We start from the raw sequence: 27,564 nt of genomic DNA, 5'->3' as shown, positions 1-27,564 counted from the left end.
AGCAGTCGAGAAGAGTGAGTGACGTGTAGAGTATATTGGTAAAAAAAAAAGCAGGGAAGAGATTGGTATAACTGGATCCATTACAGGCATAGGTAGCGGTACTAAGTAGATAGAGGACTTTTGACCAAAAAAGATTAAGGAGACGTATAGAAGAATGCTAGGACGAAAACAATGTATAGCATACACGATTAAATCAAACATGCAAGGTGACTATTTGTCGCCGCCCTGTTTTAAAGGGGATGCCAATAAGTCGTCGTCGCCGTCGCCGTCGTCGTCGTCGTCGTCATTATCATCATCATCATCATCTTTCGTTATGCACGGGGACAGTGCGGTCGAAGCTGCAAAGCGTCTCGGTTTACTTGCATCAAGTTAAGCTTAACGACGTGGTGCGAGCTAGGCACAAACGAAGTATCGATTGTAAGAAAATAAGCTAATGAAATAAAATACATCACTGATTGTTTTTTTTATGGTTATACTAAGAAAATGACCCAAATCAGGCAAGACCTATAAATTCTCCTTCGGAACTTCCCCTGCATTTGTCTGTAAAATTATGGCTTTGCACAAGCATACAGTAAATATCAAGCTTTTCTCGTTCAGTTTTGGGGCCAAATTGAGGTGCGGGTAAATCCATTATGACGTCACAACTTTTACTTATTTTTGCACTTTCTTGTCCTTATGCTGGGTAGGTCTACAGAAATTTCCGGCATGAGCCTTTGCTATTTTGTTATTAATAAAAAGTTGGCAGTCACTTTCTCATACGCTAAAGTGGATGAAGATGAAAGCCTGCGCACTCAGGAGACATTCATTACATCACTTGACATTTTCATTCGAATGCATTGTTACTTCCTATTGCTTGTTTTTTCCCACCAGAGGTCCTGGGTTCGAGTGCCCTAATGAACTCTATCTTAATTAAGTGCGCCTTAATTCACTTCACCATAATTAATGCCTAAGGTAGTGGGGTCGACACTAGACCGTCGCGACGTCAATTGGAATCGGTTCGCCCGTATCTCCAAGTGAGTTCTACTCCTACCAAAGGTCGTGGGTTCGAATACTTTCGTTAACTTTGTCCTAATTAACACCACAGGTCGTGCTGACGCTTCTTTTTCTTCGCCTCAGCTTCACGTTTTCTTATAAAGAAATTGATGGCCTCATTCACCTTGACACCAAAGGTCGTTAATAGTTCACCTTAATTAACATCACAGGTGGTGGGTTCGACTCCCGATGAATTTTGTTGCCATAAATTTTGGTGGCATAATGCCGGACATCGGATGTTTCGATCCGTGAGCCATCTAAGGCTTTCACCTTAATCGGTTAATCAGCACTGACCAGGCAGTGCCCCAGTCTTTCACTCCATAGGCATTCCGTGTGGCAATTTGATCATGATGTTGCCACCTTTTGTTCTTTCGAAATTTTTTTTGACATATAATGAACCTCTGCCCTCCTTATTCTCGTTCTGCCGAGCGGTCGCATCTTCGGATGACGATTAGGATGACGATCTTCGGATGACGTATTAGGCAGTTGTTACAACAATGGTTAGCGCAACTGTGACACTTTTCTAGTCTGACTGCCAGTCTGAGGCGATGTGTGTGGGATACAATGAATTCGGTGTCATCGCGCCCTCCCCCTTTTCAAGCTTTGCGTCCCCGAGCTTCGGCACCACACGTAGCCTGCTTCTGTCAGCTCCATCATGAATCACTGAGCAGTTATAGACAGAGCCAGAAAGACTACAGAGTGCGAGTATGCTTATGGGAACCGATGAGTAAAGCTGCTCGGGGAAAGCCACTCGCAAATCTGAAGGGCTCAGCTGTCGTCGTTAGGATACCTAGTGAAATACAGACTTACTTGTGACCTTGACCAAGTCTGCGCACTCTACCTTTGCGACACCATGTCCCATATGTTCAACATCGCTCATAATGTTTTTCTGACAACGTCTCATTTGTCTTTCGCAGGCGATGCAAGCGGGAGAAGCGTGACTGCGCCCCGGATGACCAGGAGTGCCGGAAGGAGCCTTTGTCGCTGTCCTTTAACTACTTCACCTTGCCGCACAACATGAAGATACCGCCTTCGGGTCACCAGGACTTTTTCACTATGCGTGGACCACGCTTCAGTTTCTCCACCGTCCAGTTTGAGCTCGAGCTGGTTGAGGCACGCGCTTCCTCCAGGTATACCTCATTGCGTATCCGTCGTGGAATGGGCGCTGCAAAAGTTCACTGTAGGAGGCAGGTTTACTCACGGGTCTAGGGCAGTCAGATGGAAGTGCGATTTATTTGCCTCGTTTCTAAAGCACTCTCCATTGTTACGCAGCCGAGGAGTGCAAAATCTCCACCACTGCGCGAGCGCTTCGAAGCTCCTCATGTGCGTAACGTGCCCTCCAACCTGCCGAGCCGTTGTCCAAAGCTGTTTCCGCTGTCACTCAAAATGCATATCAAGGGATCAACGAATGCTATATTCAAAACATAACAGTGTCGGTCGTGACAACTATTCACGTATAGCGCGGAAGCGCTATGATGAACTTTGATCGCCCAAGGAGGCTAGCTCTATATATACGCGCGCGTTTTCACGTTGGTCAATTTTTCTGATTGCTAACTGCGGCTAACAAGTTGACTGCATTTGCCATTTCATTTGCATGTATCACTTCCGTTGTACTAAGGTGACCGCAAATAATCGTCCAAAAGATGCAACGAGTACATATATATATATATATATATATATATATATGAATGGAATTCTGTAGTTTTGCGTGCCTAAACCACAATTTCATTATGAGGCGTGCCGTAGTGAGGGACTCCGGGTTAATTTTTACCACCAGGAAATCTTTAACGTGCACCCAATGTGTTGTAGCGTGTGTTGTGTGCATTGGTATCGGTAATAGTGCTTTGGTAGGACAGTGAGAGCGTGGCCACGTGTTTGAACACATGTGAAGACGTGTCACGCCTTTAGTCTGCGCGGCATTTGTTGATTCTAAAACATTGGGGATAATTACTTTGCAGCAGTTTCAACATTTAGATTCTGTGCATATCGGCCTTTGCTAGAAGGCACGTGCTCTGAAAGCTTCGGTGTGTATTACAAAAAGCCAAGTGCCACACATGGCAAGAAAGACGGTAAAGCGTGCAGTGTGCCTTCAAGGTAGACGAGTGGACGGATGAGAACGGAGAGGAAATCGAGTCAATCGCCAGACGCCGTGGTGTCGATGCTAGGCTGAAGAAAATGGAGGCTTCGCAGGATGAGCTTGTCAAACAGGTTGAAGAGCTCAAAGATGAGCAAAATATGGAGCGTGATGCACGGAAGGCAGTGGAAAAAAAGACTTCAAACAGCCGAGTAAAACGTGAACAGGGACGCGATTGTGAACGATAATGGTCGTGACAATGCAACGCAGTCTGCCGACGTGACAGGAGAGTGAGCGTCAACATAGCACTTGGAATGTGCGCAACTTGGGGAGGGGGTAGCCGGAAAGAGATGCACCTACCTTGATGCGGCCACAAAGGAAAAGCAGAAACTCAGGACCCAATGCCCCTTGTCAAGTCCAAATCACACAAAACGATGACAAAGGGAAGCAGGGTGAGGCCTTGTCGCAACCGCAGGTGGACTAAATGACGTCCTAAACAAAAAAGGGACAGGAGTAGCCCAGAGCTTGGCGAAGGGGGTAGACGACTTGCGCGAGCTGTCCCCTCCGATGCAGATCGTGGTGTGCACGGTGCCGGAGGTGCCTGTACGTGACAGTAACGTACAAAGAGCCGTAGTGGCTGCTAATGAGGCGATATGGAAAATGAGCCGAGAGAAAGGTTTGAGGTTGTCGAAATAAACAAGGAAGTGAGAAGGTATGGTGGTTTCCAACGAGACGGGATCCGCTTCAATCACAGGCTTGGGCGAGAAGTGGGCTGGTGACTTGCTGGTCACGCGGTCGTTTTTTTAGGGGGCCCGCGGGCGCTCAGGAGGCCAAAGTAGGTAGTAATGAAGAAGGCCCCCTAGGGGAACCTCACAAGAGCATCGCCATCGATAACAGAAAAAGTGGTAATACAAGAAAGAGAGCTCGTCATGCAATAGGCTACATAAGCATGCAGGGCAGCAACAGAAATGAGAAGTTGAGGAGCAGTTAAATAGAGAACAAATATGGGCATATGCTGTTACGTAAACGCACCTTAGAGACTCCGAAGAACCACCAGTGATTGAGAGCTATGTTTGGGAAGGGGGAAACAGAATTAAATCGGAAAGAAAGGGAGGGGGAGTCGGAATGCTCATCCATCCGGGAGCCAAATGGAAAAGGGTAAATTCAAAATGTCAAGGGCATCTTTGGTTATCAGGCACAATGAATGGAAAGAAAACTTGGCTGGGCGTAACGTATTTGTGGACCGGAAATAATTGCAGAGAGAAGAATAACAAGTTAGTGGAACGTCTAAATGCCGATATTAAGGGCTTTATTAAAGGGAATGATGCCGAAATTATCCTATTAGGTGACATGAATGCGCACATACAGGATCTAGATGGCTATACCGACCGCAGCGGGAAGTCAATGCTAGACCTTTGTCAGCAACATAACCTCGTTATCATGAATACAGGGCCTAAGTGTGACGGGCAGGTCACGTGGGAAAGGGGAAACGGGCAATCGACCATGATTACTGTCTGATGACAGAAGGAATTCATGATAAGAGAAATGGTCATTGACGAGGAAAGATGTAGCAGCATATGCAGTGACCGTAAACGCATCATTTTGAAAATGGGATATGTAGTTGGGAAAGAGAGCAAGGAGCGCAGAATAGCCAGCCCAAATTTGAATGCTGAACAAATAACAAATATAGTCACAAGAGTCGAGGAAGAACTTGGCAAATGGCCAAGCAAAGAGTGGGAATATGGTGAGCTTATAAGTTTAATAACGACAGAAATATGGAAAGAGAAGCAAAATGCTCGTTGGAAAGGAAAAAAAAAGAAGAAACTGAAAAGCTGGCGGAACAGTGAGATACGAGAAGCGATCGCCGAACGACAGAAAGCATCCCGAGAGCACAGGCAGGTGAAAAAAGCGCACTTGCCGCAGGGTGAAGTAGCCAGAAAATGGGAAATATACCGGGAGAAAAAATCAATATTTCAAATATTGGTGCAAGCAAAGATAAAAAGTGAAAGTGTCAGTTGTCGGAAATACGTCAGAAAAAGAAGGCCGCACCTAGAATATTTTGGAACCACATAAAATTATTAGGCAGGAAATCTCGAACAATACAGCAACATACCCTAGACGAAGTTGGACACAAACTGGAAGGGGACGCGGAATGAAATTATATTAAAAAAATAACAGCCGAATCTTTCCAAGGCAAGGACGAGGTTGTATTTGAAGAAAAAAAGAGCATGAAAGAGACCGAGGTGGAAAAGGAGCTGGTGCTAACAAATTTTAGCTGGAAGAAAGCCAAATAGAAAATTTCTAAGCGCACAGCCACAGAGCTAGACGAGGTTCCCGTTAGGCTGATTAATGAACTAGGTACAAAAAGTAAGGAAGATCTGGTGAAAGCAGTGGAAAAAAACTTTAAAAGATAGACGAATACCAGACAGTTGCCGATAAAGTAGAATTAATTTAATTTATAAAGGTAAGGGGGAGAAAGATAGAATTGACTCGTACAGACCGTTGACCATTACGTCGGTAATATACAGGTTAGCAATGCAGGCAATTAAATTAAAGCTGTAAGCATGGGCACAGAATATTGGCATTTTGTGAGAACTTCAGAATGGCTTCAGCATAGGTATGCGTTAGGCTGATAACTTATTTGTTCTTACTCGGTGTTTTGAAACATCAAGAGTAGAAAGTATACCGTTACATGTGGCCTTTTTAGACATTACAGGAGCGTTTCACAACTTAGACCGCAACATTTGCGATTATTCTGGAAGGAGAATGCTTGGGCGACGATTATATACAGCTTTTGAGAGAGATTTGCCTAGAAAATACCGTTCGCGTTAAATGGGAAGGGATGAGGAGCGAGGAGAAAGTTGATATCAACAAGGAACTAAGGCAGGGGTGTCCTTTATCCCCACTGCTGTTTATGATGTACATGGTGAGGATGAAAAGGGCGCTAAGGAAGGTAATTTCTGGTTTAATCTATCGTACAAACAGGCGGGTACAGTAGTAGAACAGCAGCTTCCAGGTTTGTTTTATGCGGACGACATTTTGTTGCTAGCTAAGAAGCAAAGTCATGTGCAACTTCTGGATAACATCTGTGGACAGGAAGGCAATAAACTAAGACAGAAATTTAGCGTTAAAAAGTCAAGTGTTATGGAATTCAATTAAAACAGTGAACAGACAGTGTTAATTCAGGGCCACGAAATACCTCGGGTAAAGTAATATAAATACCGCGTTATATGGATAAACTAAGGCGATAGATATATGGAAACACAGGAAAAAACAATAAAAGGAAAGGGGAAGAGAAATGCGGCCTCAATGAAACACAGAGCACTGTGGGGATACAATAGGTACGAGGTGCTCCGGGGTATGTGGAAAGGTGTAATGGTTCCAGGACTTACATTTGGAAATACGGTTGTTTGCTTGAAATCAGGGCTACAATCAGGACTCGATGGCAACCAAAGGTGAGAGGGACACCTCGCATTGGGCGCTCACAGGAAGACTACAAATGAAGCAAGGCAGGATGATACGGGCTGGACAAGCTTTGAAATGAGAGAAGCTTAGGTCACATTAAAATTGATTATCAAGAGCGACTGAGGAATATGGAAAAAAGTAATTGGGCTGGGAGAGTGTAAAGGTATTTGTACAGGAAAAACATTGAGTCACAGTGGGGGAAAAGAACTAGGAAACTTAGCAGCAGGTATGCGACCTGTATGTTGAGCAATCTGCTATGAGTAACTACTTAAGAGGAAAAAAGGAATTCAGCGAAGAAACAATTTATGATAACTCAGAGAAATGCTCATTACTTTCCGAAGCGAGATCAGGATGCCTTAGAACACGCGCTTATAAAGCGATTATATAAAGCGACAAAGCGCTTATAAAGCATAACACAGAAAACGGTGTTATGTATATCCAAAACCACAATCGATAAGATATTTCTTTGTTTCGTTTTTAAACATTGCAGTGCAATACCATAGCCGCTAAATCATCGTGAGGTATGTATATACCAAGGCACGTAACACTTCATAGTGGAGTAGGACTGTGCTGTAAAGGTTTATTTTCGTGAAGTGTGGTAAAACAGTACTGATGCCAATAACATAGATTTACACTAACGGGCTTCTGCATTCTTCGCGCGCGCAGGGCCCACGGCGTCGAGGTGGCAACCAGGGAGCACTTCTTTTTGCGGAATACCGGCTTCAACGAGGCCATGGTGTCCATCGTGCGGCCGTTGCAGGGACCACAGGACATTCAGCTGGAACTGCGAACCAGCATCTACCACAACGGCCTGTACAGTGGCAGTGCGCTCGCAAGAATCTTCATCTACGTGACTGAGCACGAATTCTAGGGCTGAACTCTTTTCTCTAAATGACGTCTGGCGAAATGCGTCGTTCTGCACCATGCTTTTTTGTCACGCCACTATCCGACTATTACGCATTGCGCGCAGATATATTGATGTACTTAGATTAAGCCATCGTCAACTACTAAAGCAGCCGCATTTGTTCATTCCCGTTCATCTTCAGCAATTAAGCAGAGTATTTGTTCACAAAATACTGAACAGTGCCAACTAATGACAACGAAAGGAAATTTCACCGACGATTACGATACTCCCTAATGCGAAATTTGAGCGCAGCTCTATATGTGTTTTCATTTTGCGATATATTGGCTGGTGCGGACAATCTGTCTCGTGCGGCACGTTGCAAATAGAGTGAAGTGCGGCGCGACTGCCTCGCTATCGCGAGAGGCAGCGCGTGGGTGACACGTGGGCGCGATTCACAGCAGCCGCCACCGACAGACATCGCAGACGGCCCGCGCTACTCAAGCGCCCTCTCGTAGTCATTCTCCCCGCACTAGGCTTTTCTTCTGACGCTTTCGTTATACCCTCCTCCGGTTTCCGCCTCATGGTGTCGCTGCACCATCCTCTCCGCTTTCCTCATCGCGTCTTTCACCTGCCGCTGCTCTCTGCGTTCGCCTTCGTCTTTCGCTGCGCTCGTCCGCTCGGTTACGCTGAGCTACGGCGCCGAGAGACGCCGATGTTCGCCGGAGGAAGGGGCGCCTAGGAGCTCCGCTCTAAAACTGCACCGACTAGCGTATTCAGCAAAACAAGTCTCGCAACTTATTTGTAAATGACTTAGTTGCGAATCAACACATGCTGAGCATTCTTTCACTGAACACTGTGGCTTACATAGTTCACTGTTCAGTGAAGCTGTACCAACTGTTCCATTTAGCGATTTTACCGAATGCAGTCTCCTTTGTTGTTGTGGCTCTGAACCCCACCCGCTCTGCTGTCCGCTAAGGAATATTCCGCATAGGCCGCGCCAGCTGAGCGTTCTTCGCGAAACTGCCCATAAACAGCCGGACTGTGTTCACTTGTCATAGCTAGGGACAAGTAAACTATACTATTAGTTTTACTCTACCTCTACGTTTGTGCATTGTTTGAACATATTTCTTATATTTCTTTGTATTTTGCAACCCTTGCTTGGTCTATGGATTGCAGTATGTTTTAAATAAATAAATGAATAAAATGAAGTGCTTTCTTGCTTCTTGGGCACGCACCCAAGGATCGTATACTACCGCTTTTTTGAACTATTCAGATGCACACCCTGTGTTCACTGCTGTGGCGTGGGTCGGAGGGTTCTTCTTGAAGGGCAGTTTGATCCTCTCCCATGAGTCCTCGTGGCAGGCACTATGCGCAGAAGTACTTAGCGCCATTCTCTGCCTTTTGTCCAGCGTTGTAAACAATTCATTTAAATTTTTCAGCTAGGTATACCATCCGTTCTCTCGACCATCTATGCACACTCTTTAGGAGCAGCGTAGTGCAACGTGGGAGTTTGATGCGACTAGCTTCCAGAACCGACGTGGATGGCGGCCGCAGGAACAAGTTAATGAAACTGGTATTAGACAACGCAAAGAAGTGTTTAGTCACACTTGGAGTTATTTAATTCTCTTGACTACACTGACCACCCATATTGTTTGTATGCGTTGTCTGAAATAAACCTTTGTCTTTAAAGATGAAAAGTTTTGCAATAAATTTTTCTAAACATTATATTCCATCTTCAGTGTGAGGACATGCTAGCTCAGAAGCTCTTAAACTGTGTCCAAAAAAATGAAGTATTTTCATGCGTTTTTCGCTCTCGGTGCAAACAGCCTTTTATGAGCAGTCTCGGCGCATTGAACTGAAGAAAAAGGCATAAGCGACATGCCGGAACAATCTTCTCGCTCATGAAAGCCATCAGTAGCGCAGTAGCACGACGCAGTTTTGGATTCCATTCACAACGTGATGACCGGTGGCAGCAGACTCTGGTACTTTAGCGGCGTGCAGTTTCCATATATACACGGTCACTGTGCGCGGTGTTGTTCTACAAGCGCTTGGTCCGCCTCTTGTAACTTGCCTTCACTAATGGCAGACATTGATTGGGTTCCTTCCATTACGAAGCCTCTTGTTACCCACCGTTCAGTTTGCGATGTCAAACTCCATAATTAAATTTCTGGTGTGGCAGTGGACTTTTCAGATTCTGGGGCCGCACGTGTGTCAAGCATGAAATAATGTGTTTCTTATATATTCAAGCACAGACTTCTTAAAGTCATTAATCAAAATGGCTTTTTGTCTGTGCTCCTCCTATCATGTAAAGATGTTGAGTAAACTTAAATAAACTGCATTCTGCACCTGGCACCTGCATATACAAAATGACTGAGACCAGGTTTATGCGCATATCCATATGCTGCTGCGCATTTAATATTTTCCATTGACTGTTACCGTGTTTCCTTACATGACCCATTATTGGTTTCTGGTTGCGTCATTTTTTGTTTTATATCCTTGTCGACAAACATCCTGACATTAAGGTAAAAGTCTAGCGCAGACCTGTACTTCATACTTTCGTAATTAAGTGGGATTCGTCGAAAAACGTCCTTGGCCACCTTTGCCGTGCAAGCCTGGTGCTGAGCATGGGCTCAGATATAGGACCTGGCACTTATGCACAGCTTAAGAAGCGTCATGTTTGCGTACGCTGGGAAGTGCCCAGGCACAGATGCTGAAAACATGTCTCGGTGTTCCACGTTGCACCTCAACCCACGGAACAATTGAGGAGGCTCGCCTCACCCCTTTACCTGTCTATCTACGATGCGAACCTCTTCGAGTATTCCTGCTACTGCTGTGCCGTCATGGACGCCATTCCTTATCGACACTACCCTTTATACGGCCGGACTCCACTTTTTCAAGAGCCGTTAAATGCCAAGAATCTGCCATACCAGCATACCTTGCCCCGGCTGACCTTCCACGTATGCCCCCATGGGTAATGTCCAAAATACCGGTACGTCTATCTATTCCCGGAATTTCTAAAAAGTCGCGAATACCTACCGTCGGCCTCAGACATTTAACACTTGAATATATGTCGAAAGAATATGACTCCTCGGTGAGCGTGTATACAGACGGATCGGTCTCGTGGTATGCGTCTGGTGCGGCTTTCGTCGTGCCTGCACATCAAGTCATTCGACGGTTTCGTTTGTATAACAAGACGACTACAACATCTACGGAGCTAGTGGCAATCAGAGAGGCCGTTCAATATATTTCGCGACAGCCTCCTCAAATATGGACAGTCTTCAGTGACGCAAAATCGGCTCTTCAACTACTTAGAGTGGTGTTGAAAGAAAGCGCTTACAGGGTGTTGGCTCTTCAAACTGCCGAGCTCTACACTTTAGCGCAAGAAAACGGCCACCACATCACATTTCAGTGGATTCCCAGTCACTGTGGTATACAGGGCAACGAACTGGCCAACGCCGAAGCGAAGAAAGCACTCGAAGAACGAGAGTCACTGCTTTCAATTCCTTTTTCAAGAGCGGACACCAACTGTCTCCTCTCTAGTGTCATCCGAAAATTGACAGCAAAGCACTGGGACAACCCGGATAATCGCCACACACGACTCCAGAGATTGGACCCTACCATGAATTTTAGGCTACCACCGAAAATTCAACGCAGCTGTGCCAGTCTTCTGCACAGACTAAGGCTGGGGGTAGCGTTTACGCACGGATACGTGCACCTCATGCGACGCACCGAGTCTCCACACTGTGAGGTGTGCAATGTGACTGAGACTATAGGTTATGTGCTTTGTGACTGCCCTAAGTACGTGGAAGAGCGTGAAAGGTTGGACGACGACCTTATGCGTCTCGACAGCGCACCGTTGTCGGAGGGCGTTAATTTAGGCCCTTAGCCAGATGCTCAATCGAGTTTCAAGGCCATCCAGGCATTACTGAACTTTTTAAAAATTACGGGCCCGGATTGCATACTTTGAGCATGCCAAATTGATTGCCATATGTTCTACGTCTTCCTTCTATCGTCATCGTCACCCATCATGCGCCTTTCTTCCCTCTTTCTTTCCCTCGTCCCCTCTCCCCAATGCCGAGTAGCTGGCTAGAGGAATATACCTCAGGCCGACCTCTCGGCATTTCGTATCATTAAACTTCTCTCTCTCTCCTCTCTCTTAAGAAGCCTGCGCCCTCTACGGCGTCTGTGTATATCTTCCACTGCCACATTCCAGTTGTTTATTGCGCGCGGAAGCATTAATTATCCGCGTTCCATAAGAGCTTGCCATACCTCACCTGGCGTGAATGAGTAACGTGGACATTGAACTTGTACACTGAACGTGAGCCGACGCCGCGATGTGTCCCCAAAACAGCATGTCCCCAACTTTACATAAGCGCAGATTAGAACAAGAATTAACAGTCACTTACGTATCCTTAAGTGATTTGGATGCGGAAGCATTTTGACTTCTCTATTTAATTGGTGGCGTCCGCGACACGTGACGTCATACACTGTCGCGTGTCCTTCACAACTCTACCTTAATTCACCTTAATCGACTTTATTCATCTTCATTCCCTTTACTTCACCCTAATTCACTTTATTCTCCCTTAATTCACCTTACTATAACATGTTCTAACTTTGATTCTGTATAAATACTGATGTCTTACTGATGGCGTCCTGATGATGATGATTCTTGTTGCCAGTCGTTGCGGACAACGCCAACTATTCTGCCGCATGGGACATATAATGCTTTCGCATTCAAACATGCAACGAAATATTGGTAAAGTTAGACATGTCCGCGACAGCGACCATCCGGGGCCGAGCGGCTTGAACCATTTAAGCAAATTATGCAGTGAAGGGAACGTTGGTGTGATTCCAGCACCTGTGTGTCTCTTGTTGTTGTTGCTGTTGTTTAGTGATCGTTTTAACCACTGGTAGCACACGGTAACCTACGTTAATGTCATCGCAGAAATGTGAAAATATGGATCTTGGATCAGCGGTAGTCATGAAAGAAAGTGAAGGTCGCGGTAATGCCGCTTTGTCGCGAAGCGGGCAATGTGGCCTCATGTGAAGAAGTTAACGCTATAGCACCCTGCGCTAAAGTAATTACTGTACTGTACTTATGGATATTTCTGGCATTGACATTGATGTAAATGACCGAAAGTCAGTGCTGGCGATAACTTGGTACATCTGCACAAGTTGACGAGAATTACTGAAGATCTAGTAAAAGAAGTCTTTATAAGAAAATTATTGTTTACAACCCACCTACCATTCTTCAAAATGCTGCGGCCCCTCACTTCAACCTACTCATCTTGTGTATCGCAAATATAAATTTGACGTAGTAGTTCTGCGGAAACCCGCAAATATAAATTCATTGCAAGGAGGAGAAAGCCTCAGCGCAGGCACTTTTCAATAGAATTACCGCGAATCTACGTCACAGCATAAGTATGCACACATCGGTGCAGTGGACAAAGTTTTGAGAGCCTAGTTTAATGCACGCTTGCTTAAGGTTCTCGTTCCATATTCACAAAAAAACTCACGCGCCAAAATGGTTCGCAAGAACAAATTACGGTTAATCTTGATGCTGGATATGCTAGAGGGGGAGGGAGGAGACAAAGTGGAGAGAAGACAGGGAGGTTAGCCAGTGTAAGTACCGGCTGGCTACCCTGTGCTGGGAAAAGGGGTAAAGGGAATAAGAGGAGAAAGAAGAGGAGAAAAAAAGGAAACTGGAAAATTCACACAGTAACGCGATATTACGCGCTACAACACTCAAAGACGGTCGCACAATTCGCATGTCTTTAAAAACTTCAGTGAAGCCCTTAAGGTCTTGAGTGCCGAAGCCCGTCTGGACCAGTATGGTGTGAAGAACTTCATTTGGGTCCTGAGGGATCAGTCTAGGACTTATGCGGGCCGCTACCACGTGGACCAGTGCCCTAGAGCTTTTTCCTCAGTAAAGGGGCGATTGTCCAGTTTTTCGAGCACGGTCACGAGCACTTTTCTTGGCACTTTGTAACGGGGCAGTCACAAAGGAGGTGTTCAATCGTCAAGATCCTCGCAGCCGCAGGTGTCGCAAGTAGGGCTGTGGCCCATTCCAATGCGGAATGAATAGGAGTTCTTGAATGCTACGCCGAGCCACAGGCGGCACAGAAGTGTTGCTTCCGCTCTGGATATGCTAGAGTGAATGTGGCCGGCCAATGGCAGAGAACATTACGAACGAGAACCTTAGTGAATTCGGCCCCTTGAAACTAGAAGAAAGCCTTTGAGGCGGACCTCAATTGTCAGCAAGTACGTTCTGACGGTCGCTCTCACTATAGACCTTAATTAAAGCTTGTGCCCTTTAATCGGGAGGCATGAGGCATTTCGTGAGTGCTTTGAAATTGATATGCGTACACACTCGGGCGAGAGGTGAACAGGATCCTATTCCGCGGAGCGACAAGTTCTCAATCTAGGGAACCATCGACATACTACCGTAATGGAAGTCGGGTTCAGCAGTACCTCTTTAAAAGCCTGAGAAAGGCACGGGTGATGTTAAGACTTATCACCGTGAATTCTTTAACGTCGCATCATCTATGCCAGCCTCTTATGGCAATTCGAGGAGTGTCACAAGCTGCATCAGTGCATGACTCGTTATTCGAATGCTCGTTTGCTTTTGAGCGTACATGCAAGATCAGCACTATTATGTTTCTTCAAGCCGTCTAGCACATTGGCCCAGCAGGGTTCAATAGAAAATCAGTTTTTCGCAGCGATTTCTCAATACATGCGCAAAATGTTTGGGACCCTTGCAGAACATAGCAAGGTGCCAGATTTACAGCGCAGCCATGGACGTCTTTGTGTTCGGGACTTGGGGACGAACGGACGAGGGGACGAAGACTGGTGCAGATACACGGAGGACTCCACTTCAAACAAACAGACCATTATTCCGCGTGCCGGTACATTTACGAAGAAAAATAGACAGTGTCTTTCCTCTGGTTACCGTGCGGGATATTGCGAGTTCAATTAACAAGATACGGAAAATTATGGTGCAATATGTCACTTGCGGCTGATGAATGTAAAACATTCGTGCATGGTATTGGACTTTAATGGCGAACAGGTTCTTACAACGTCTGTATAAACGTTTCTTCAGAGCGAGAAAGCGAGCCGACACCACCACGCGCTTACCATTTATTATCACTTATTGTCTGCAGCCCATCGCGCAAAGAGCCTTCAGTCGTTTGCATTCTCAAGCAGGCATTCCTGTAATAAGAAATAACCATAAAGAAGCTCACTTCGCTGACATCGGCTTTTGTTGAGAATACGCGAAGCGTTGTGAAATGCGAAAGTGCGTCTACAAGTGCGGTTTAAGTTTAAGACTAGTTTAGGTTAAGTTTAAGTTTAAGACAAGTTTAAGACTACCAGAATCTTTCCATGTTTTTGGAAAGACTCTCATAGTACTAAGTGCAGTACTGCGTATTAGGCAGGACATTGGAAGACGTAGACCTCAGATCATTTAACAACGCGCGAGTGCGTGGCCGGAGACGCCATAAGCGCATTTTATTTGGTGCACCGGCGATTAGCGAGAAGCATACGCGCAGCGCACTTAGTCGAACGCACTCCGAGCAGCGACGCGCCAGGCGCGTAATCCCACTGATAACGCCAGCGTGCCAGTACAAGACGCGGATGGTCCGCGCATGCGCGTGCGTTGTTAACAGATCTCAGGTCTGTACACGGACAATAGAAGTAGAGGAACATTCGAGCATAAATCGCTGCCCGTCATACCTGAAGTACGTAACTTGATCAAAATTTTTTACGCACTTTATTTCCTGTTAATGAAAGTGTTCACAGTATTACGCAGACCTTTTATCTACATAATCTCGCTTAGTAAGGCCTGATGACAACACGATAGGAATTGGAGCAGGTGGACGACGAAGCGACTGCGCGTGAAGCAGCGCAGTTAATTTGAAATAGTCACGTGGGCCACTGAATTTAAATTCGTAAGGCAATATGGCCGCTGTGTTCTTACGAGTCATAGCATTTTCCACCGTGAACACGTTTTCCAGGCATTTGAAACTATTCGTCAATGGCCCATTCCCTGATATAAGGAAAGGTGACTACGCCACGCTTACAATAAAAAACGTGTGCCTACCTACTACGGCGTAGCGTCGCTCGAGAAGTAGAAGACAAAGTAGGAGGAGGAGTAGAAGGAAGTACACGATTTGCTTCAAAGCCTTGTGGCACGTCAGCTCGCTCAATGAAAACCTGGTCAATTAATTTTGCTTTTGTCAATATTTGCTGTTATATTGGACGGAGAGAGAGAAAATGGAACGAAGCGGGCAATACAAAACCGAACGAAGTGTTCAGCTTCCCAATTGAAAATCATGTAGCATGGGTCACATAGAAAATGGAAGGCAGTGCATCTATTTTGAGTAAGCGTGCACGGTATGTTCATTTCGACTAGGTACGCTGGATGTTCTGCATTGCATATGCAGAACGCTTAGGAGCACTCGCTCGATGCTATGGAGTACGGGCGACGCCGGTAAGTTGCTAAACCTAGCCGAACACGTGATGCAGTCCCTTTCTCAACCGCGGCAACAAGTGCAATTTGGTTTTCTTACTTGACACGGGAAAAACGCGCAAATGACGTCATTATGCAGCCTGGAGCCGCTTCGCCAACGCGTACGAAACTTTATGCATGAACATAAAGATCCTGTTACGACTGTAACATTTCCAAGAAGGTAAATAACAATTTAAAACGAAAATTTAAACACTTTCTGGAATCTTTGCAAACCCATGCGAGATACAGACAATCAACCCGTGCTTGGAAGCACAAATTTTGCAAACACTCGGAGCTGGAAAACGAGACACAACAGCAGTTTAAAGAGCTTGGTGGTCTCCTTATAAAGAAGGCAACGGGACGGTGAACATTCCTGCCTTAAGTAACGATTTGATGAAAACAATGGTGTCTTTGAATTGTGACCAATAAGATTATTGTATAGCATGTGAACATTACCAATGCAGGTGCCAGCTTGCTTCTCTCTGTGTAGACATCCTGAAAGCCATAGAGACACATCGGTTAAATTTCAAGTGGAAAATTAAAAAGAGAAATACAGCTTTGTACTCACACGCTTGTACATACCATGACCTCGTCGGTCAGCTGACATCTCACAGCCTGAAAGTGAGAACGACGCGAAACATTACTGGCGGATGGTGAATATTTATGTGCTTTCCAGATTGCAGTAAACGTCGCTATCGCTATCAAGTGTCGACGCCTAACCACATTGTTCTTGTCAGACTTTAACCAATTGACATTTACAGACCGCACTGCGAGGTTGGTTGTCGGTGATTCCATCAGTACGGCGTAACTACCTCATTCAAGTTTTCCGTAGCTCTATTTTTTAGCATTGATTTGTAGGAATGAATGATGCTGCAGCAAGAGATTGTACTGAGTCGCAATCACTCCCGAACGATAACCACCGTTGCATGGTCACCGATACGATGGTAACGTAAGGCTACGACCCGTTCTTCTGTCTTTGTTAGGGCACTGCTATGTTCCATACGACGAACAAGTGAGCGATAGAGTGGGGAGCGAAATTCGCTCGCCTTAAAAGACACTAAAGTGAAACACTGAATAAGTATAGACTGCTGAAGTATTATTCAAGAACTCTGGCTTATTTCGCGGTAATTGGTTGTTTATTAGAAGAGAAAATGACGGTCACAGTTTCAATTTTGAATTTCGCACCGAAACCTCAGGACCGGAGGTCATTGTGACGTCACAGATTACAACGTATTTTTTCACGTTACGGCTGTTGCGGTTCAATAAAAGTTCATGAAATTTTTCATGTTGGCTGTCTGGCCCTTTAAGAATACAATGTAGTCCACCATCTTTAACGTTAAAAGCTTAACTAGGCCAGAGCAGATGGCATGAAAATCCGTGACGTCACGGCGAGCTGGTGCGGGAATTTCAAGGCGGCGTCACCGCCCGTCTCTCCCGTTCGCGCATTTTTCTGGCTTATGAAACGCCTTTTCGCGGTAACAGTGGCGTGTTGGTATTTTGGAAGGGTAATTTACCAACACAGCTCAAATTGCTTTTCTTTGAAGTTCTATTAATTAGTTGCTTCGAATCTTGTTGTTTCATTGCAAAAGCAATTATAAAGATACTCCAAACAAACGTTTGCGTCGGCGGCGTCGTGAGGTTCCGTATAAAGTTCGAGTGCGATAAGACAGTGTCCCTTGCATCGTATGCTTCGGGTGTGAGGGTGAGCCGAGAAGGATGGTGGCTTGATGGTCTCCGTTCTCCAGTGCCCCCATTGTTGGCGGTCATGTGATCAAGCACGCGCTGTAGGGGGGGGGGGGGGTAGCAGGATAGCGCGCGTCTCTTCTAATCTACTACCATGGCTGCGCATGGCTGCCCGCGCGCGCGCGCTCTATCTTAGAAGTAATCTGCGGAGAGCGCAAAGAGTGGGTGAGCCAATTTGTCTGCTCGCCTAATGTGTACTGTCTTCACCTAGTGTTAAACTTCGCACAATTTCAAGTTACGGAGACGCGTTGCAGCGAGAGACAGCACGAAGCGTTCGCTCCCCGAGGCTGGCGCCGTAAATCCCACCAGCGTTTTGACAGCGAGTGTCCGCGGTCATCGAGTGAGATCTGTTACCTACGAACTTCGTGTAATTGTCTAATATTTTGCTAGCGCTATCAATGCTTCGACTTTCGGGCAAGACGGCAACATTTCATGCCCGTTGATAATCAAAACCGGGGCTAGCGTTTAGGCTCAAAACTAACGACAGAATGCGAGAGCTGTACCAAAAGAAATACACAAATGGGTGGGACCGCCTTTTGTTTTTACTTATGTCGTTCGAATCACATATACAGCTGGAGTCGTATTTATTGTACGAAGGTTGCTAAGAATTACTTTCCTGCAACACGCGTATATAAACAATGAAGTTAACCGATACATTTAAGCAACTGGCCATAACACTAACGTGAAATTTATATTCTTTGACATAGTTACTTCTTCGATACTCATCATACAGCCGTCATAGTTTTTGTGGCTAGTGGATCCTGCAACAAAAATCGTGTGCGCCGCTTTCCTTCTCTAGGAACCTTCTACCCGGATGGAATGTCCCTGCTGTTTATCGATTTCACATAAACTTCAATTTGGTGGGGATAAGTGCCTGGTACGAAAGCGTTCCACGCTCCCTGCAAAAAAAAAAAAAAGGAAATATGGGGTTTTACGTGCCATAACCACGATCTGACTTTGAGGCACGCCGTAATGAGAAACTACGGAATAATTTGGACCACCCGGAGTTCTTGAACGTGCACCTAAATCTAAGTACGCTGGTGTCTTCGCATTTCGCCCCCATTGAAAAGCGACCGCGATGGCCGGGATTTGATTCCGTGAGCTCGTACTTAGCAGCCCAACATTACTCCCTGCAGTTACGATACACATGACACAATATATGCTATGGACATCGCTCACGGTGATCAAGGACAGTTTATTGTGCCATTGTCTCTGTTCTATCATTAAGTACAGTGTAAGCCTGGACCTCGCATTATACCAAAATACCACTGTGTTCCTTTCTCGCTAAAACAACACGTACGCTTTCACGTTTGAAAAACGTTAGGCGTGCAGGCACAAACACAAGAAAAGGTAAACCGACAACACAAACGCGCATTTCTAACTTCGATCCCTATCAATTAACTCAAATTTCTGTCGTTCTAGACGTGTGCTTTCTTCTAACATTTGTGCTTCTATACCACGTCTAATCTTGACGGCTATGCTGGCTCTTCGTTTTACTTGTGTGTGAAGCCATCTCTATAAAAATAGACCTGGCACGAAAAAAGAAAAAAAAAGTGCAGACGCTATGGATGATGATAACATAAGCGAACAGCTAAGGTAATAGTTAGGGAATTCGCTTTTTAAAGGAATGATACTCTTAAAGGTGTATGTTTGTTACACTGAGGATATTCAGGTAGTGTTTGTTATTTCGTAGCGCAGTTCCGTACATACCAGAGCCGTGGACCAGCAAATATGTAGTAGATGTATAGGTTCCTATACATTGTGGGAATCCTCGTGTCCCGTGACGGTCGCTCGCCCAGCACATGTCGCGACGGACGAAAGCGCCAGCAGGTTTGTGGAGAGGGGGCAAGTCTGTCTTTCTACTGCAGTGTAAGAACCGTACTTCCTAGGGCGGTGCACGGGAATCGCAAGCACTATCAGCGCCACCGAGCGTGTCGCGTGAGATCCGTCACCTGAGATCCATCCGACATTTCCTGCTCCTCTGGTCACCGTCAAGCAGCGAGTGCGTAATAATTCGCCGCTGCTACCGTTTTCCCGCACGTGGTTAATCAACCACGTGTTTGCCGTGGCAGTCGCCGTGGCCGTCTCTATCGCCACCTGGTAAGTCGGAAGCCCCTGTTTCTCCTCGAGCGTCTTCTCCTCGAAAGAAATGCCTCAATGCTGTCAACTATTGCTAGCTCGCCTGCTCTAAATGTTAGTTGTAATCGTAATAAATGCTTTCCGAGCGTGCACGTGCTTGTGATGCGTTCTTTTCTCGAGCTTGTGCCGGACCGAGGTTGATGACTCAGAAAAATAAAAAGGAAATAAGTACAGTGCAATATTCACTGGTTTCATTATAGATATCATAGCACAGCATAAGCTTCGTTACAAGGTGAATTACTTAAGAGTCTGAATAATTAGAATTAATTAGAAATCACTGATTACCACGCACCAAAGCACAGGATCGTTGACTTTAGAGAGCCGCCATGAGAACACGACATTACTGAAATTCCTGGAAACCCGGAAGTAGAAAGTGGAAGTAATGACCTTACTATTTACGTCACGCACAAGGTGGCGTGATATTTAAGCGGCTAATTTATGGGAAAAAGTTGCCTGGCATAGACTGAACATCTGCCTAGCAGAGCGGATATGACGTCCCTCCCTTCCCTCTCGCTTCTCCTCTCCCGGCGCACACCTGTTCACTCACTCGCTTGCTCGCAACAGCTGCGTGCGCGCTTGTTACATATCCTGAAGTCGCATCGGAGAGCGCGCGTAAGGTGCGCTTAGCATAGCGCGACTGAACGAGGACGTAGAAAAAACAGACACACATACAGAGCTGTCTCTGTGTTTCCCTTTCTTTGTACGTCCTCATTCAGTCGCGCTTACACATTCTATTATGGATTCAAGCCAACTAGCCCGCCAACGTGTTTTAATTAAATTAACACACACGGTGTCATGCGCGCACAGGTAAACATGAACACATCTCACTCCATGAGCGCGGAAACTCGCTGTCAAAATGCTGGAGTAAGGAATCCCGGCAGCAGCAGCGATTGAATTGACGTTCGTGCATCTCTCGCTTCAACGCGAACGAAACGTCAAAAGCACAGCGCTTACGAAGCTACCGGCCCCACTACGCGCATTCTGCAAGCATCGCAGATCGCTTTGAAGATGAGGCCCGCCGCAGATCGCTTCAAACTACGGCGTCCGCGCCCCCGCACCGTGCCGCCAGAGAAGAACGACCCCTTCCTTCGCCTCACCCCCGTGCCTCGCGTACGACAGGAGAGGGTGTTGTTCCGACTCGCCCTCCTCGCTCGCACACGCGAAATTGAGGTGCGTTCGCCGGCTCACCCTCTCGTGCTTTCACTCGCGTATACATACGGCGCGGGTTTATCGCCATTGGACTTTATACGGAACCTCACGGCGACGGCGACGGCAGGAATGCGTCTGAAGTGTCCATATAATTGCTATATCAATAAAAAACGAAAACTGAAACAGCCAACAAAACGTTGGGACTACTTGGCGTAGTATCACAAGCACGCTAGCTCCACGCACGTAGCTTTGGCTGTGCTGCCACAGAAAGTTGTCGCCGGGTGTATACGCGAGCAGGGGCGCGGAAGGCGACGTCTATCTTCCTCTCCCGCCATCGCAGCCCTCTCCTGCAGCCACCACATGGGGAGAAGGGTGGCGGCAGGAGACGGCTGTCCCTTCCGAGCTCGCGTGTCAACGTTCACACGACTCAAAGCTCTCGCGCGGCAGCACGTGCGTCTCAAGGAGCTCTAATGGTTGGCATCAACACGCCCTGCTACTCGGTTACGCAAGGACTCGTGCCCTTTGCATCGGCGGTGAATGTCCTACCACCACGAAAACGGGCGAAACAGTCGAAGAAAGCTATTCGCTTTCAAACCTACCATAGCTTCCGGCAAGTACATGTGACAGCTTTGGTGAACTAAAGACAACTGGTACATTTACTAACACGCTCAGCCATTCTGCTTCGTATAGTTTCATTCGCTGCAGCGCCGTACGCTCATGAGCCTTGGAAGACGCACTCTTTGGTCCTGTTATCAGCTTATTTCATAATAATGCGAATAGCTTAATTTGGTTCTTTCACCTGTTTTTGAGGTTGTCGGACTTTGAACGGCCACTCAAAAAAGGCGAAATTGGATTGGTGCAAAATACGATTCTTGGTTACAATGACCACCCACATTTGAAGTATAAAGGAAGTGCGACCACTTACATTCTTTATGCTGGCTCTTTGCAACTGAGAACACGAGGGAGATGACGTTAAAAAGGGAGATATCCAGAGAAGGGGCGCTTACAACTGAGGAAACATGACCATGTCTAGAATTTCTCGATAAAATTTTCCCGGAATAACTTCTTTAGTGTGTCACGATTAACGCTCTTTTTGACTGGGTTAGAATCTTTAACACTTTATCACCAATTAAATTATACCGCCCGTTCTCGTGTATAGTTCATGAAATGTTGTACCAATATAACCAATGACGATTATAGTCGTCATAAACAAAAAAATTGTCGCATAGGGGACCTATGACGGCTATACTCGTCATATTGCACTTAGTGGCGATTCCTGACACTAGATGACCACACTTGTCGATGTGCCATTTGTGTCTCACCGTTATATTGCCGCCTCTGACAAACCCGCGTAAGGCATGGCTGCCTCCTCGAAGCGAGGCAATGAAAGCGCGCGTAAAAGAAAGTATTTTGGCGACTCCTCATTAAACCACAGCTCTGCAGAGTTTTTCTCGGAAACGGAAAGTGATGTGTTCTCATCTGAGGAGTCTGATGACGACTATTCTATAGAGCTGCGTAAAAGCAGCCACTGTTCACGTGAATGTTTTTGCAACGTTTAGGTTATTTTTTCTTCCTATTCTTCTTTTATAGTGCATCGACCCTTGCAAAACGCTTTTATGCAAAACACCATGACTATGCAGCGGAGCCTTCTTCAACCTATGTTTACGCAATTTCTGAAGTAAAGGAACCCCATTGAATAGAAATAATGGTGCCGTTTTACTCACAAAAAAGACAGTTCCACAAACTGAGCGAAAAAAAATATATACCGGTGAATTTGGTACAGCCTTCTTTTTTTCTCGGTAGGGAAAGGGTTAAAACTTTTTCTTAGACGTTTCACTCACATCTCCGTAAAGTCCGCTCTTGCTGCAATCCTGCTTGTAGTCCGGAAAGCCTCGATCGAACACATTCTTCATGCAGGGAATGGACTGTGTGCGATGGAACAATACCACCAATTAAATAAACGAGATAAATGTTTCACTGCTAGGCCGAAATACTTTGCACGTGTCTCTTGCGCCGCAGTGTGCTGCCTGTTCTTGAGTTTCACATTATTTGCATATGGCTGCGAAGTAATATTGTATGTTGGAGAAGTTCAGAAGCGAACATTTCTTGGAGTCACCAAAGTAGATGCTGCAATGTTGTCAGCATCGTGATCGTTTCTTGCTGAACTTAGGAAGAACGGGGAAAATACTTAGGCAACGTGAATTGAACATTCCTTAAAGGGACTGACATACAATTTTTAGGGACCTATATTTTTATGGCGCAACGCAAAGCTCACCCTCGGTAGTGTTTACATCTGCAGTGGTTACTTCCAGAAGCGCGTGGATATTTAGTAAGCAGAATTTTTCGATCTGAGCAACCTCTAAAAAAGAATGAGCCCCTCCTCCGGCAACGCTGAGAAGTGATAGCGATGCCGATAGCCCGCCTCGCAAATTGTGAAAGCTGTCCATCGTTCTGCTTTCACAGCAGAGAGTCAAACTGTATTTAACCACCTACATGTTTAGGCCTTCAGCCACTTTTCAAAATAAACAGCTAGTACAATACGTTTGCGTTGTTGTACAGACTTTTCTCATACTTTTGCAGCGTTTTCGCCCAAGTATACGCCTACGTCATGGCTGGCTGGCCCCCATTGTCATTTTTCTGTCGATAGACGAGCCAAGCTAAATCATCGAAAACGTAGGCGATGACAGCGCCACTTTTCTACCCGCTACAAACTAAAGCAAATCTGCACATTGTAAGTTAGAAGAAACTTGGGAAAAAGTGTACTGCATTTCAACGCTAATAAAAGGACCAGGAACTGCGTCCACTTATAGAAGGTCACGTGATAGGCCGCTTATGCATCTTCACCTTTTTGCCGTGTGGGGCGCCAAAGATCATTTTTCGCGACACTTAAACGAAGAATTAAAAATGTAAATGCACGTTTAATGAGAAAAGTATGACTCGTGGTCTCTTTCCCTTTCTTCGTCCTATCGTTTAGCGCTGCTTTCTGCTCGTAATCATGAACGAACCAGCCCAAATGCGCACACTTCTGCAGTTTGTTTTAACCAATACGATAGGCAATGTTTCTCTCAGCGGGGTTACTTCGGTTCATGTTCTGAACGGTTGTCTGTCCCTTTAATGAAATTGTTGCGGCGCAAGCTGAGTCATGATTGTGCGTTTATAAAAACGTATGCGAACGAATTCGAAAAGGACACAGGACAGGCACTACTAGGGACTCAATTTAGCTCAATATTCTTTGAATGTACTGTCACAGTGATACCCACTTACCTCGTATTCTTTCCAGCGCTTGCTTACGTTGTCAAGGACATGAACCATGCTCAACAGCTTGGGGGCGCACTTCTGAAAAACTGAAATAAATGTACTTGCTTTAAATAACGGGGCATGACGAAAGCACATCAAACACAGTCAATCAAAAGCAACGCAGTGAGGTTACCAAACAGTAATTGTAACCTTTAAGAGCCGGGAGTCTCAATCCACTTGTGAGGTTCATTAAAAGGCAGGAAATTAATTTTCACTTATGAGAATTTTTCTTAAATTTGACCATATGTGACCTACCTTACAGCCTTCTGGGAGCAATCTGGCATTTTAACTCTGCGATGTTTAGGATGGTTGTTTTCACTTCGTAAAGATAACGATTTTCATGGGCATGGTAATATAGAATGGATAAATCTGCAAGAAATTTACGAGAACGATGAAGTGCCAATATATAAGGAAATAATTATGCATAACCTAACCGACTCTCTCGGGATAAACGCTTTAACCTTCGTACATAGCGTAATTGCTTAGATAAATTTATTACCCTTATTTCACATTAAATAAAAAGCAAAATTACCAGTATTATGGTGGATAGTTCTGTTGGTAATATATTGAACAGCAGCCATATTAATCATTTGTGACATTAATTGCGAGGGAGAGACATCAAGTGCTTTCGAACGACGAAGGACGAATTTTTCAATTGCGAGGCCTTTTCTTTCGAGAAACCCGTAGGAATTTCTTTATGGGAATTTGCTACGTTAGATCGCGGATGCCTAATTTTCCCTCTGTTGATTACTTCTCTCCACCTTACGGGTTTCCGCAGAACTATGTCGTCAAACTCTTGCCTTAGCTTCGAGAGAGAGAGAGAGAGAGAGAGAAAGGCAAAGGAAAGACAGGGAGGTTAACCAGAGATTATCTCCGGTTGGCTACCCTGTACTGGGGGAGGGGCAAGGGCATACGATAGGTGAGAGAGAGAGAAGGACTTAAAAAAAAGAAAAAAAAAGAAAGAAAAGTCTACACACACATGCACGTACACAAAAACTGTTTCTGCGGGTACTGTCACGCAGCCCGCAAAGGCGTTCCTAGTGTTATGGAGTGTCATCGCACAATCCTGCGTCACACAGTGCCTTTGCTTCGAGTTGTTGAATTTGACTTCGCCCTGCCATCTGCAAGCCGCCTTGATAGCTCAGATGGTAGAGCGGCTGCCCCGGCAAGGCAGTGGTCCCGGGCTCGAGTCCCGGACCAGGACGAATTTTTTCTTAAGCGGCGAGGAAACCCGTATGGGCTTCCTTTGTAGCAATTTGCTGCGTTAGCGTGGACGTCTCCCCGCGTGCGGGGCCTGACATCCGCTTAGCCCTTGGCGCGCTCTTGTTCATTTGTGGTGGTCTTGTTAACTTGCATAATTATGTGTGGTTCTGATCACGTGCGCTAGGCTATATATTCATGCTTCTTTGTAATAAGCGCCACTTGGAAGTCAGCGCTCGTCCTTATCGCTTCTTCTTGTGTTCCGTGTCTGCTCTCGAGCTGGTTATATCATTTAGCCCGGTATCACACCTTGCTGTTGACAACGTAATAGCTACTGACACATCTTCGTGCGATGAAAAGGTACGTGTAAGAATCTTCTCTGAATGTCTTCAGTAGTCTCACTCACTTTGCCTTCCTTACTTCTCAATTATATTTGAGCCAGAATAACTAGCGACTGTTCTGGCCTAGGAATACTTACCCAAACTGCTTCATTGTCTGTTTTGGTGACCGGCTGTTTTTCTGTTTAAGTAGACTTACTGGATCCTTAAATTACACAATTCTGCGGCTATTACTTGTTCAGTGATTCCTTTGTATACTTACGGCAAGTTGGCTTGCTCTGGGCCTCAGTTAAATTGTTTATTTATAAAGGTCCGGCCTGGGTCTGTCCACTCAGTATTGTTTTTGCGATTTACCAGAATCTATACGTCATTTTTTTAATATGGCAATTGTAAATCTTGTCACTAAAACAAACGATGAAATCTTTTTTCTATTTCACGCTGATTTTCAAGAACAATAAAACGTTTAGCAGCACCATTTCACTAACTGCGTGCCGCTTTCAGAAACTTTGTCGGCAATTTTCTCCCTTGGGGCATTTTCGCTGGGATTGAGTCAGAGGGACGTCGTCATTGGAATTTATAACTTTATTAAATACTCAGAACGATTACCCTATTAAATGTTTAAAATTATTTATTGCTTTCTTTTTTCTTCATATTAAGTTATTCTATATATCTCAAAATTTATCATAGCTTCTTCACGTTTCTGGATTTTTTTTTGTCTTTCTCACATGTTCTAATACTCAAGGCATAATTTTGCTTATAACCTTACTTTAAAAAACCAAACCATACTAAACCGCCTGCTCTTTAGCCAACTACGCTTGCTGGGTAAGGGTATTGTCGGGAAACACAACAGAACTTCACCGTCAGGGTGCGCTACCTCCCCAATAAATGAAGTTTACTTCTTCTCGACAGGAGATTGTTCCAGCCGACACCGCACAAGACTGCACCATACTTACCGAGTGACTAGTTTTTCTTCTGCCGATGTTACAAGAAAAAAGAAAGATTAAAGCATCCGAAGAGCAATGATCGGCTGATTCCAATCTCCGCAGCTGACACATAAACCAGCATCTAGTTGAAAGAACTTACACGAAGCAGAGTGGGAATGAGAAGAGAGAAGCCATGTATTTGCACTTGTTCACAAACCTTAACCGAAAATGACGACGCGTGCTAAAATCGACATCGAAGAAATTTTCCTACTTTTTATTTGATTTATGAGCGGTTTCTTTCATATATTCGTTTAGATAAATTTTTGTCAGCATGCCACTCGGTTCGTGGCCTATCCCCCGCACTCGGTTTGTGCCGTTGTTCAAGGAATCACCATCCTCTCGTTCTTCTCTATACCACATTGCTCCCGCACGTCTTTCGAGTATTTACTCGGCGCGATGCCAGAAGAAACAGCGCAGGGCTCACGGACTATACTATTGCGCCAGCTGTCGCACACTGCTGCGCCTTGTGGACGAGACTACGTTATTTTTTCATCTGGAGAGAGCGAGCGGTATTCTTTATTTGTTAGGAATCAGAACACCTCACCTATTCTGCACTGTGGTGTCAATGCCGCAGGGTTGAAGGCGAAGAGACGCTTGCGATAGTCTTTGAAGCTAAGCGCCTCGAGCGATGCGACCAGCAGACCAGAGAAGGTCAGCAAGAGCCAGAGCGATCGACAGCCCATTGCACAGCGGTTCTTCGCGAGCCTCTCTGAGCGCCCCGCTTTTTGAACGGGAACCACCAGCTGCTTCAAGTTGGAAAACATGGCGAGAGTGAAGCGACATACAACACGCGC

The 27,564-nt window shown here is 45.6% G+C and overlaps 2 protein-coding genes across 11 annotated transcripts in view; one reads left to right on the top strand and one right to left on the bottom strand.

Annotated features, from left to right (window-relative positions):
- The window catches only part of LOC126521662 (uncharacterized), a 97,327-nt gene extending 88,215 nt beyond the window's left edge, over positions 1–9,112 (top strand). For all 9 annotated transcript variants that reach the window (XM_050170381.3, XM_055065812.2, XM_050170379.3 and 6 more), the window contains 2 exons: positions 1,950–2,162; positions 7,238–9,112. In XM_050170381.3, coding sequence (XP_050026338.1) covers positions 1,950–2,162; positions 7,238–7,442 — 418 coding nt within the window. In that variant the 3' untranslated portion in view covers positions 7,443–9,112. The remainder of the gene's footprint in view (positions 1–1,949; positions 2,163–7,237) is intronic.
- Positions 9,113–14,256: 5,144 nt separating this feature from the next.
- LOC126521676 (uncharacterized) lies at positions 14,257–27,464 on the bottom strand. Of its 2 annotated transcripts, none has more exons than XM_050170403.3 (6): positions 27,315–27,464; positions 24,217–24,296; positions 22,794–22,877; positions 16,490–16,536; positions 16,378–16,416; positions 14,257–14,624 (listed from the first exon to the last, which is right to left on the bottom strand). In XM_050170403.3, the coding sequence occupies exons 1-6, from the start codon at positions 27,451–27,453 to the stop codon at positions 14,546–14,548; spliced, it is 468 nt and encodes a 155-aa protein (XP_050026360.2). In that variant the 5' UTR covers positions 27,454–27,464; the 3' UTR covers positions 14,257–14,545. The 2 variants fall into 2 exon arrangements, with proteins under 2 accessions (XP_050026360.2, XP_050026361.2); XM_050170404.3 differs by having other exon boundaries at positions 14,265–14,624; positions 16,504–16,536.
- Between the last annotated feature and the right edge of the window lie 100 nt (positions 27,465–27,564).

Source organism: Dermacentor andersoni, chromosome 6, assembly GCF_023375885.2.
Source record: "Dermacentor andersoni chromosome 6, qqDerAnde1_hic_scaffold, whole genome shotgun sequence".
Taxonomy (NCBI): Eukaryota; Metazoa; Arthropoda; class Arachnida; order Ixodida; family Ixodidae; genus Dermacentor; species Dermacentor andersoni.
Note: the sequence above shows the minus strand (reverse complement) of the source record. Positions and strands in the feature narration are given on the sequence as shown.

Bases quoted from the DNA above. Each gene is read 5' to 3' on its own strand.
- LOC126521676 (XM_050170403.3), bottom strand. From the start codon at position 27,453: ATGGGCTGTCGATCGCTCTGGCTCTTGCTGACCTTCTCTGGTCTGCTG. The intron at 24,297-27,314 runs GTGAGGTGTTCT...CATTTATTTCAG, and splicing joins GACACCACAGTGCAGAATAG to TTTTTCAGAAGTGCGCCCCC. The intron at 14,625-16,377 runs GTAATGTTCACA...TTCTTATTACAG, and splicing joins GCAAGCTGGCACCTGCATTG to GAATGCCTGCTTGAGAATGC.